Raw genomic sequence first — 12689 nt, 5'->3', positions numbered from 1 at the left:
TCAGGGGCGGTCAGGGGCGGTCAGGGGCGGTCAGGGGCGGTTCAGGGGCGGGGCCGGGCGGTCAGGGGTGGTTCAGGGGCGGTTCAGGGGCGGTTCAGGGGAGGGGCGGTCAGGGGCGGTCCAGGCCCGGTCCGGTCCCCCCCCCCCCCCCCCCCCGACCGCCCCGCCCCGCCCCGTCAGAGGAAAAGGGTCGATCCCGTTTTCTTTCCCAGGGCGGCAGGAGACGTTGCAAGTTGGGTGTTTTTTGGGGATGTCCCTGACCCTCCTGTGGTACAGCTGCTGCTGGACCAGCCCTGTGTTCCCGGGGATTACAGTGCCTGTGCACCTGGACACCAGCCATCACTACGCAGTTGTAACTCTGCCACTGTACAGTAAAGAAAAAGGACATTTCATTCGAATTTCATACTGATGAAACAGCCATTAAAAAACCCTACTGAAAATATCGTCTGTAATATCCATGCTAATGACTTTAGAGATCAATTTTGGAAGTATTTTCTATGCAGTCAATCTGGCTCCCTCGCATTAAAATTATTGTACATTTTAATCACCAGTTTTCTGCTTCTCTTTAGTGTTTTAGAGCCAACTAAATAAATAAAATGAACAAGGGATTCTGTTATAATGTGCATTGCTAACAGAATTGTTTATTAAATTCTTTATCAGTAACATCTGCTTTCTTATTTGTTCATTGAAGACAAATAGTAATTTGATTGCTGAAAGATTTATAGCTGCTTGAGATATGCAGTAAGGAATTATTTCTGGCTTTTAGGTCTGAATTTACAAAACCCCACAATGCTGTACCTAAAAAAAATTCCAAAATGAGGCATGGGCAATAAATCCTTAACAAAGTCTTTCACTCCCTTCAAAAATAAAAAGTATCATCTTGTGCTTTAAGAGAGAAGGCAAAGCAATTCCTGGATTTGAACATTACCTTTTTCTGGCCAGAAAGAACATATTTCATTATCCTTTCTGTGTGTACCACTGCATTTGGCACTGTTTCACAGCAGAAACCACAGAATGGAAGTAGGACTATTCTGCAAAAATCATAATTACTCTTATGATTTGAACAAAAAAAAAAAAAAGAGAAAATTATACTCTAGCTACAGTGATAAAGAAACTGATAAAGAAACTGAACAAGAAACTGACACATACTCCTTTGTCTCTGCACTTTTTTTTCTTAAGTGCAGTCAAAATAAATCAATATATAGAAAAACATTTCATTTGCAGACCAACATTCATAGCCATCCACCAAACTGCAGTTTGTTTGGTAAATAGACTCTGGACAGGTAATCTGATGAGAGAGAAGTTAAAACTTGAATTTCAGCCTTCAGTTTAGATGCTGCCATAATTTCCAGCTAAAAGAGAGAAAAAAAAAATAAAAGAGGAAAAATTAACGTGTAGGAAGTTAAGTAAGGAAAATCCATCCGCTCATTGTACATGCATGTGGAACTATGAAGTGGTTCAGAGACTTCCCAGGGCATGGGCTTTCTCAATCTTGCCTTCTTTTAGGGCTACAAAATCTGACTGGTTCTGCTATCCTGAGAGGTTGTCAGACAAAGGATTTGTCCTGTGGGGAGTAAGAAATAGAAAAGAGCAGGTTTATACATACCTCTTTTTTCCACAGTGGCTGACAAGCAATGTAAGGTCTCTTTTGAATACTTGCTAACTTATTTTCATCTTGCTTTGTAAATGGAATCAGGGCATCTTTGCATATGTTTAATCTACAAAAAAAAATAAAATTCTTAAATTTTCTCACACACTTAAAAATATATTTGTACAACTTATTTCTTTATATTAAGCCAAAATAATGCATGAAAAGAATAATGGATTTAAATGGATTTTTGTGCAGTAAGTCAGACTGCATGTCCTGTCTATGAAGCAGAATGATACTCCTGTTTCTTTTGGGGAAATAACTCACCTCTTGAGATCAGATGGAAGGAGACCAAGCCACTTGATAGAGGGAACGGTGAGATGATGGGCCTCAAAGGACATGGACTAAAACAAGAAAGGTCAGCTATAATATCCAGTGAGCTTTAGTTTAACTTGGGATGATCTTTTTCCATTTCTCTACTGAACAATTCATCCATCTGCTCCTGCCCTCTGCCTTCACCTCTATCTGCCTGCCTTCCTATTGTGTTTCCATACCTTGTCTGTAGCCATGTAACATGATAACACTTTCTTGTCCCTCTTGCTTCTTCTTCCATAATGTTCCACACTAACACAAGTATGCCTAAGCAAATTCTCCAGAACAGAATCTTTACCAACATAACATGATTTTGTGGTGAATCACCCATCTCACAGTTAAGTCCTCCTCCTTCATTTCTAAGGCAGAAAACAAAGTTAAATGGTAACCCTTTTCTATTTGGACTGTCTGAAAACCACCTATGCAGCAGAGAAAAACTGAAATATAGTTAAAGGAAGCAGCTGGCAATGCTATCCAGTTTCTTTTTGTTGCAGGATGAAGCTGTTTCTGCAGACACACAAGGCCTATAAGTCACCTCTTTGTGTTGAAACAAAATGTTAAAAGGCAGTGCCCATTCTGGCAAAGGCTGTAGCATTTCATGCATTCCAGCTTCCAGGCTGGGCTACAAAACAACGTATTTGAAGGGGAAAAAATATACTCACCACAGATCCATATTTGTAGACGCACATTATTTCTACACCTGGGTTGCAGAATAGCAAAAGTCAAGTGTCTGTTTGTCTGCACAATGGGCACGTTTAAGGAGACTGTTTAAAAATTCAGTTTTATGGCACAACAGTTATGGCTTTAAGATTAGGGAGGTTCTTATGGTTTACATATATATTTTAGATTATGTCAAAATAATCAGAATCTCAGTATGTCACCTTCATATTTTTAAATGTTTCACACTATCTGTGCGTTGTCAATTTAAACCCAAGCATAATCAGCGCTTTTACACATTGTCCAACATCTAATATTAAAAATGTCTTTCTCTATCCTGTGTAATTCATATCTCTTAATACTATTGCTTTGAGCAGCTGCTTCTCACTTTGCAGTAATCTTCCTAATTTCAGGTGGGATCAATGTAGCTACATCACCTTCCATCACCTTCTGATTGTGTTGGATTTCTGAACTCTCAGAACCTTCCCGTAAGAGTGAGAAAGGGCATTCTGAATGAATTTTGCTTTCCTTTTATGCCTTTGAACCTCTACAGATTTACCATGTGGATCTGCATCCATAAGGGTGAAAACAGGAATTTGAAAAGAATCCCACAGCTTCCTGACCAAAAGTCGTGTATTAAGATCTGGTATGCCTCTTCCCTAAAGAAAAAAAAGAAAAGCAGATGGTTTTAAATTAAGTGAAACAACATCTGGCTACAAATGTGTTTACATTTGCCATTTAAAAGCAAGCAAACAAACAAAATGCTGGCAGAAACGTTTGTCCAGCAGCTGTTTGCAGGGAAAGGTCTATGCTCCTATTTTGGCTTTGTGCAGAGGGAGGGCCAGGCTGGGAGCAGCTGGGCAGGTGTTCTGCATTATGGGCACTGCAGAAGCATCAGACATTCCTCTGTTCAAGGGGTTAATTTATGAGGCCTGGGAGCCGATGTATAGATGTACCCTGGTGTCTGCATAGGCTGGTGTAAGAAGACCACTTTTTTATCTTAAAACAATATTTATGTCACAAATGGAACAATATAAAACAAGTTCTTGCTATGACTGACTGAAGCTGGACCATTTGTGGCAGAGTAGGAGTGCTTATCTCTCTTAGGAATGGGGAAATGTTTTTCCCTCATTGTATGCATATTTCATTTACACATTCCTGTTAATTCCCCAGGCTCCGTAGCTCTTTCAGTACAATCCAAAATCAACCAAATTCTGTTTCATTTGGGTTTGCAAAATCTCGGATCCTGAAGGATAAAAGGTCACTCAACAGCTGAACTTTTCTGAGACTGAGCAGCAGCTTTGCAGCAGCACAGGAAGCTGATAAGCTACCAAGCTCTAAGGAGGTGTTCGGGGGAAATAAGTCTTTAGAATGTGTGTTTTGTATTTCTATGAGACTAATTAAATTTTAAAAATTATTGTTAAATATGTTTCATATTAATTTTGTTGTGGCCTTTTGCCCAACTTTGAGCAGCTCTACAATGCTAAAGTATTCCTTAAATTGGGTGTAGCTGGAGGATATGAAATGCAAGATGCATACCGTGATCATGATACATGGGGACACTTTATTGAAGAAGTCATCATCCAGGAGTCTCTGAAAAGTTGCATCTTTTTCTACAATTAATATAAATTTGGCATGTGAGGTTAAATCTTTTGTGTTAAGGCTAGCTGCATGTAAAATGATCCATCACACCAATCAATTAAAACCAACTGCTCTAAAATATCTGTTCTGGAGCCAAGAGCAGTGATCATGACTCAATTTCAGAGCCAACAAGGAAAGCAAAAATTACCAGAACATTGTTTAACTTGGAATATTTCTTGTTTTTACTTTATTTTTTTCTGTCTACGATTAGAGTTCTTGCTCAAAGGATACTTTTAATTCCTTGAACATTAGATGGCACAGTGACTGCCTAAAACAACAAAAATGAGATTAATCATTTTAAATAGAGAAAATGATATATTTTAAAATAACAACATTAGGTAATGAAGGACACGATTTTATCCTGAAACACCCATTCCTCCTCCATATGCAAGACCAGTTCTGACATTTTCACCTCTTTGCAAGTGTATTCAACTGTTCATATGCACTATGGTGTAGGGGTTTAGGAGTCCTCTTGTCATAACAAGATGCTTTTCGAAAGTGTTTGTGCCACTGTTGCAGAAAATTGTTCATCATGTGGACATGATGGAGATAATGATATCCTGATGAATGTTTTATCTGTCTTAGCCAGAAAAAAAGTCTGCTTGGTGTGAAGATTGCAAATTTCATACAGACTTAAAACATTTAAACATTCTTTTCAGAAGACCATTAAATCTTTTCTTTTACTAACCTATAACCTGATTTTATGAGTATTTTCAAGCCACAACTTGAAGATATGGTAATATTTACTTTACATCTCCAGTTAGGATTGACTCAATCTGGCAAGCATATGGATGAGAAAACAGGAACTGGGGGAAGAACTTGGTCAAAGAGAATGTATATATGGAAGTGTGTGGTCTGTTTTAACTTCTGACTGTAAATCACCCCCAGTGCCAAGGTGGAACCACTCAGCAAATAAAAATATGGAGATCAGTAACAGGGGACTTTATGCTTACAAACAAGGTGTAATGGGCAGATAAGGTTACCTTTCAATATTGAAAGGACCAAATAAGGCTTACAGTGGACACATTTTTCAGAAAATTATGACAGTAGTCAGCAAGTCTGAGTTCTATTCCTGCTTTCATACTCTGTACTGCTGTAGAAAATCTTTCAGGACTAGGCCAGTTGAATCTCATCTCCTTAAATCACTCTTGACTTGTTTTCTCACTCTGCTAGAATTCAATCTATTGAGACAGGAATGCTGTATGTTCAGAGTGGCCAGGATTCTTTGGTTCAAGAGCACTCATTTGACAGAACACTGTAATATAAAGCCTAAGATGTATAATATATACACCTTCCCCTGCAAGGCTGCCATGGCAGAAGGTAGTGCTAAAACCCACATCCAAAGATTTATTCCTGGTGAGTCTAGAGCTAAGCTTCAGAATTACAATACAGTTAAGCAATATTTTCATCTGTTTTATTCACCCAGGTTGTAATGCCTCAATTTGCCACAAGCAGAGGTTTGTGATAATTGTACACTGTAACCTGAGCTACAAGGAGTGCAGCATATCTTGTACAGGCAGATGCTGTGGATCGCTGTTTGTGGTTTACAATACATACTGTTGCACTGCAGGTACAATTCACTTTTGTACCATCCTCCTCAGTGTAACTCAAATTACCAGCAACAAAACCTTTAGTTGTAGACAGCTGGAAAAAACAGTAAGTTGTATAGAGTAAATGGGAAGTTACTATATTGCACAGACAAAGCAAGAAATCTCTGAAAAGAATTGTGACTGGTACTAAGCAGTGATTCACTGCCATCAGCCTTTTAAAAACTAAGCAATGTTTTGTCCTCATGGACATAAAGCCTTACAATAAATCATTTTAGATACGAGGGAACCCTTGTCAGACAAGATACAAGTAAATTTGACAGGTTGTTACACTTCCGATGCACTTTAAGTTTTCACTTAACCCCCAAGTTAGCAATTCATTTGAGGTCAAACTGCTCAACAGGTGTCTTGAACTCTGAAGTTTAAGCACTGCCTTCACTAGATGATAACAACCCCTGCGATTTTAGCTGCTACTTTGTCCCAAACCCTTTGGAAAGCAGCAAAGTCTATGAATTTTCTGTGACAACAGAAACCTTTTGAGTGGCACAATAAACCACAACCAGGTTTCATTAGCACCAATGAGACTTTTTATTTTAACTATTTAATTCCGGCTGATAACTTTTTGTGATATTTCCCCTTTCAGTTTAATAAGATCTGGAAATAATGACAAAAAACATTGATAAGAAGCCACTTACTACATGTAGACTTCTCCGAGGAATCTTAAGCATGCAAGAAATGTCGTTGATTATTTGGTCCACAACACTTTGGCTACCAAACAGTAGAGTATCTGAATAATATACATCTCTATCAAGACAAAATATTGTATTTGCAATTAAAATACTGAAACAGCTGCATGAGAATTCACGAGAATTTTATAAAGAGCATGGTTAACCAGATAAACCTAAAGTATTCCATGTACATGAATCCTACAGGTTTACATCCTATAGGTTGATTTTCACAAAAACATACTTAAAACACAGCTTTATTTGAAATGGCAGAAATTGAGCCTGTTACCTTTTAGTTGCGTAAGTGTTGCTCTGCACCATCTTGTAGATCATAGATAATATTTTGAGCATCAGAGCTGAAAAAAATACATTTCACAAAATATTCTATCCGTTTTCAGAAATGCATATACAATCATTTGTCTTTATATTAAACCATACTTTTGTATGGTTTTTGTCCCATAAATAAAAATTTGAAATGTATTTTAATATCAAAATACAGAGAAACTGTACTAATCAATAGACTCATTAATTTCTAGCATAATGAGAAAAAATATGAGGGAGTTAAGTGAGGGAATGTATGCTCTAATGTCCAGGCCAAGAAATGAAATGACTGAGTTAGAAAAAGAAATGAGCTTATTGTTTGTATTCCAAGATTCCTTTCATGGCCAGATTTTTGAACAGGGGGGATGTTTTTATATCAAGACCTTCTGAATATGGCTTTAGTTGATATCCATTAAGGGAAGGAAGAAACACTAAGAATATTGTATTAATTTCACTGTCACTCACTATAATTTAATAGAGGAAAGAAGAGAAAAGCTGAAAGGCTGATCATAGCATCAGGTTATATCAGCCACACACTTCCAAACTGCAGTGCATAATATTTTAATTTTTGGATGTTTTTAATGAAGTTGGGAACTAAGGGGGGAAAAAAAAGCCCAAGAACTGTGCTTTGGACTTTTTTTTAACTTACCAAATCTTTTTGCTGATTGAGGGCAGTCACTTCTTATCTGTTTTGTAGTGCACCGTGGTATCATCTGCAGACCTACAGAATCTTTAAATCTGACACATTGCAAACAAATAAAGTAAACTGCAAACTCCCTGAGTACATATAAATTGTTCTCTGCAAGGTAACTCGGACTCAGAAACCCCTTTCCTATAATCAAATGCACCAGCGCTGTTTTCAGACTCAGCACAGAAACCATCAACTTGGGTGGGGTTGGAATAGCCAAAGGAAAAAGACAGGAAAGAGTTTCTCAAGAAGATGCTTCAAGACTGAATTAAAGCATAAAGGGGATAAGTTTGCAGACAAAAGTACAGACAATAAAAGCATTTTATACATGTTTAGAACTGTTAATATATCAGCATCGGTTATTACTTAGTATGAAAACAAAGGAATAAATGAGAAGAACAAATGTGAATCATTATTAAAATAAAAATCCAGTCTGACACAAATGACTTTCTGATGTAGACTGTATGGAAAAGTGTTACTATTTCAGAATACAATAATATTATCCAATTTATGCCCTTAAATTATTATCAGAATAACTTAATTGTATTCTGTTATTAAGTGTGGGAAACAATAATACAGTCCATCCTGCTCTCTAAACAGTTACTTAACCTAAATGAGCTCCCCTATTTCATGCTTCACCATTTCACATGTGAAGGTGAACATTTCACCAGAAGGATCAGTGTCCTCATTTTCTTAAGGACATTTCATTATATTACTTAAAATTATATTGGTGCCTTATGCTATGGCAGTCCTATCTTTAAAGCATTCTTTTTCATTTCAAAGTTTTGCATGTACTTTTAAAAAGTACTGGTGGTTTAATGGCTATAATTTTATCTCAAACCACATCATGTTTCCTAATCCGTTCGTCCAAGGTTTTGCTCCACTCGTCCTTTGGGTGGCAGAGCACACCCGCTGCACAAATCTACAGGGACAGCCCAATGCAGCATCTGCCTGCCAGCTTTAAAGTAACTTTATTGCCTTTGTATTGCAACATTTTAAGGTTATTTGTGCTTCTCTGTTGCCTGCTCCCAACACTGTAACCGAAAAGGAGGAAAACTGTAATCAAGACTCCCCTGAATTGCTCAAGTTAAACCTGGATCGCTCCAATCCTTCCCAGGACGCTGCTTACTCCAGCAGAGTAGTATTCTGTAACACATATCTGAGATTGCACTTTTCCACCAGAAATAATGGTTCTGCTCTTTTAAATGTGATTGATGACTCTTATTTTTAACATACTGTGATCTTAAGTCGTTTTAATTTGAACATTTTCCCCTATATGTGTTCAGATGGTAACTAACAGCTCACATTTGTTTTTCTAGCATGGAATGCCATTTCCCCAAAGACTGCCAAAAATTGCAAAACTTTGTTAGAGTATTTTAATTTTACAGACATCTGAGTGAAACATTTTTGTCAAACTATCCAGACACAAACCATTAAATTCCCTGGAACCTACAAGCCTTTCAGTTAACTGATTACCTTCAGGCCCCTCAGGTTTTTTGATTGGCAGAAGTTTATTGTTCTCATTAAATGAGTATTCCACCAAAGTGTTACGCCTGGAAAGTTTGCTGTGCTTCCTCAACCATAAACATTTGTAATGTGTCCACTTACAAGCACCTCTGCAATCTTATCAATCTGAATATCCTGTAACCCATTGATGTCCAGAGCTTTTACAAGGCCAGAGATAGATTTGTGTCTCCCTTTACTCTTTTGCTTAATTAATTTAAATTAGCTAATTTCTCAGGTTTGGGGATTTTCAGTTTAAATGAGCTCCTTGGAAAAATACTGTTGCACAAGAAACTTTTACAAATCACAGAGTGTGATGTAAAGGAGGACAGGTTTCCTTTTTTCTGATCCTGTCTAGATAAGCTGGCATAAGATCTGAAATTTAGAAAACATACTGGAAACTTCATTTTGCTGGTAATGAACTCAGCACACAACACATAGGTAAGAAACACAACAGAGAGAGGTGAGATGCATCTTCTCTGAAGAATAAAAGGATAAGTTTATCACGATCATTTGAAGAAGTAAGATACCGTGAGGAAAAGCAGGAAAAAAGAAAAGAGGAAGCACTCAAAGGGTTTGGAGGACAGAATTGCCAGTAATTTCTTCCAGCCTAGAACAGGTTTTTTCACTCTAACACAACCTATCATTTCTGGTTTCTACTGCTTCCAGAAAAGGATTGTTTATGGGACCTCCCTTTCCTTTCCAATCCCTATTACAGTAGTTTTACATTTCCCTTTATGCTATGGTCTGCTATTTCTTAATACATGATGCCTGTTCAGAGTGGTTACTAAGCATTACTTTTTATTTGTCCATTACTTTTTAAAATTATTTATTGATTCTACTGCTTATAGAATGATTATGTATGATTAACTTTTCCGGAAGTTACATAATCAAATTCATATTTGTGACATTTATATTAATAGAAGGCAGGACTTTTAAATATTTACTACTTACTCTATGTTCCTCCAATCTGTTCTGTTAGCCACTGTGAGAACAGGTGCTTTTTTTTGGGCCAAGCTTTGAAGTACACCTTGGATAACATTTTCTATTGCTTCAAGAACCTCAGAACTGAAACAAAGACAATTAATGACACAGATCATATGATAAATTCCAGTTCTACTTTATTCAACTATCCCCACTCTTAAAAAAACCATGTAAGCCAAAACTGTTTACAGCATATATTTGTTTCATTAAGTGTGGAGGAACACTTTTGTTTATTAATTTTGTTTTGCTCAGTTTCCCTAAAACCTCTGCCTTTCCATTCCAGATGCACGACTAGAGGACACGATTTAAAGTATATTTCTATTCAATCCTACAACCATCAAATTTTTCACCAGCTGAACTTTAAGACCAACTGGCTGGTCTGTGACTAATGATTAATGTTTTACTATAAATGAGGTAATATTGGCTTTGGCCATGATTTTGGCAAAGTTGTTTTTAAATGCTATAAATTTAAAAAGTGTTCAAGAGTACAAATACTTCCTGTTGTACCATTGCACATTAACCTTTTGATCTGCTGCCCTGAACAAACTGTTAAGGATTTTAATTACATGAAGGCTTATTCTCAACAGATGCACCATGAAAAGAATAAAATCTGTATCTTTCACCTAAAAAGACAAAGTAGCCTTGCAGCAGATCCCTTACAGCAAAACTCCAGGCTAGTTTGAGTGTTATGACAGATGCTTTTTATTTTCATAAGCAATCTGACTCCAGCATTTCAGCTGTCCTTAAAATTGGAAGTGTACTCTACACTATCCTAAGTCTAGGAAGGAATTAAAGAATTCATGGAACTTATTTTAGCTCAAAGTTTTATCAGCAAAGTCCAAAGTACCAATTCTGTCATTAAGTAATATACAGGGAAAAGATGAGTCAATACCAGTACATGCCACACAAAATGAATTATCTCAAATCAGCAAGAATGATTTTTAAAATCAATCCTTAAACAATAATGAACTGTCACTAAAGCTCCCTTCAATCAGCTGAATATGTTTCTTCCATTTTATAGCTCAGCTTCCACACTCTCTCCACTTTGCTGAAACAAAGTTATAATTTTTTTAGAGTAATTTAAAGCTCCACCATAAGAAAAATTAGTGTTGAAGACAATAAAAAATCTGTATGGGCAGATGGATGAAAGAACAGATAGGTAAGAATTCTAAATCATGTCATTGCTTTGATACTCATAAATATTTGACTTATTCATTTGATTCTGTCCACTATAACTATCTTAATATTCCAGATGTACTTCAAAGTTTGCTGCAGAATTTGCAAATCCAGGTTTCTGTTCCAATCCCGATTTCCCCCTTTGCTAGCTAACAGAAATTGGAAATGTAATATGTAAAATGCAAAACAGGAGGAAGAGGACAGGAAGTCTCCATGTACCCCCTGCTGATATTCTGTCTTTTTGCAGAGATTATCTGAATTTTAATAAGCAAACATATGACACTGGCCAAGTATGCCTACTTAAAATTCACTGTGGTTTAGTTGACAATGACATCTGAGCAGATAAAGGGAAGGTGCTGCACAGCTCACGGGGTTTGCCAGTCAGCAAACAGGTTGCAGCAGAGTGGATACTTGTTTCTATATAGAAGGAGAACAGATCTTCAACATAAATAGCATAAAAGATTCATATTATAGCACCTTTAGCAAGGTAACAAGACACACAAAAGAACAGTTACAAATAAAAATCTGCAATGCAATAAACCAACACACTCCAAAACTTAGACCTGTGCATTGCTGAGGTCATGAGCCAGAGACCAAGAACTCTCCAAATAATAATGTTAATATCATTTTCTTTTTAAAATACCTCCATGATGCTCCCAGACTGTTCTAGCTGCTGAGGCTGATTCACTGTATACAGAAAGACTCTTTAAAAATTGACGAAGGTTTTTTTGTTGATGTAATTCAGTATGCTTGTTTTGTCACAGTTTTCTGTATTTCTGTCTGTAGCCACAGACTTTTTGGAGAGGTCTGAGGGAATGAAGATGCTGTTCACAATCTGACAGCCTGTTTGTTTTTGTATTGGATTATGTTTTTGCTTTAGCATGAGCCTATTAGGTGCAATGGTGTTCTACCTACTTAAGCATTATCACAGAAAGAGTATAGGTGCTATTTTTCACATTTTTTACCTGGGGACGTGGCTCTCCTGACCAGACTGACTTGTTTCCCTGAAGCTGGCCTTGTTCCCAGCTGGCATTTCAGTGGAACACAGATCGTGCTCCTCCATGAAGGCTGGTGCAAGTCAGTCCAGCTTCTCTGGTTAGGGAAGAAGCCCTGTTAAAAAGAGACAAAAGAGGTTACCACAGAAATTAGAAATGGCTCTTCTGTGTGCTGGATGTAAAACTCCTGATCTGAGCTCAAACCACAGGTCAGAGAGAAAAGGCAGACATTTTCTCCAGAAACCAAAGTCAAGATTTTCCTGCCCTTCCTGACTGACCAGCTGAGGGCTTCTCCCACCCTTCCAGACCAGCTAAAGGCTGTACCTGCTCTTCCTGACCAACCAAGGCATTCTCCCACTCTTCCTAATTGACTGAGAACTTTGCCCACCCTTCCAGAATGATCAAGGGTTTTTCCCTTTGTGACCAGCTGAGGTCCTCTCCCAGTTGAGGCCTTTTCCCACCTGTTCTTACCCGATGAGGGCTTTCCCTATC

The 12689-nt window shown here is 37.5% G+C and overlaps 1 protein-coding gene across 3 annotated transcripts in view; it reads right to left on the bottom strand.

Annotated features, from left to right (window-relative positions):
* Positions 1-608: 608 nt before the first annotated feature.
* The window catches only part of SPO11 (SPO11 initiator of meiotic double stranded breaks), a 217561-nt gene continuing 205480 nt past the window's right edge, over positions 609-12689 (bottom strand). For 2 of the 3 annotated variants that reach the window (XM_042045405.1, XM_042045408.1), the window contains 12 exons: positions 12168-12312; positions 9997-10110; positions 7501-7589; positions 6820-6886; positions 6501-6609; positions 4490-4526; positions 4157-4266; positions 3177-3276; positions 2623-2660; positions 1916-1992; positions 1607-1718; positions 609-1352 (listed from right to left, as the gene is read on the bottom strand). In XM_042045405.1, the coding sequence (XP_041901339.1) occupies positions 1233-1352; positions 1607-1718; positions 1916-1992; positions 2623-2660; positions 3177-3276; positions 4157-4266; positions 4490-4526; positions 6501-6609; positions 6820-6886; positions 7501-7589; positions 9997-10110; positions 12168-12265 (1071 nt within the window). In that variant the 5' untranslated portion in view covers positions 12266-12312 and the 3' untranslated portion in view covers positions 609-1232. Of the gene's footprint in view, positions 1353-1606; positions 1719-1915; positions 1993-2622; positions 2661-3176; positions 3277-4156; positions 4267-4489; positions 4527-5815; positions 5903-6500; positions 6610-6819; positions 6887-7500; positions 7590-9996; positions 10111-12167; positions 12313-12689 lie in introns of all 3 variants that reach the window. The other variant, XM_042045413.1, reaches the window with a different exon arrangement.

The sequence above is a fragment of the Corvus kubaryi genome, unplaced genomic scaffold, assembly GCF_017639235.1.
Source record: "Corvus kubaryi isolate FWS band 111438036 unplaced genomic scaffold, C.kubaryi_AGA036_p1.0 134, whole genome shotgun sequence".
In the NCBI taxonomy this organism is placed as follows: Eukaryota; Metazoa; Chordata; class Aves; order Passeriformes; family Corvidae; genus Corvus; species Corvus kubaryi.
Note: the sequence above shows the minus strand (reverse complement) of the source record. Positions and strands in the feature narration are given on the sequence as shown.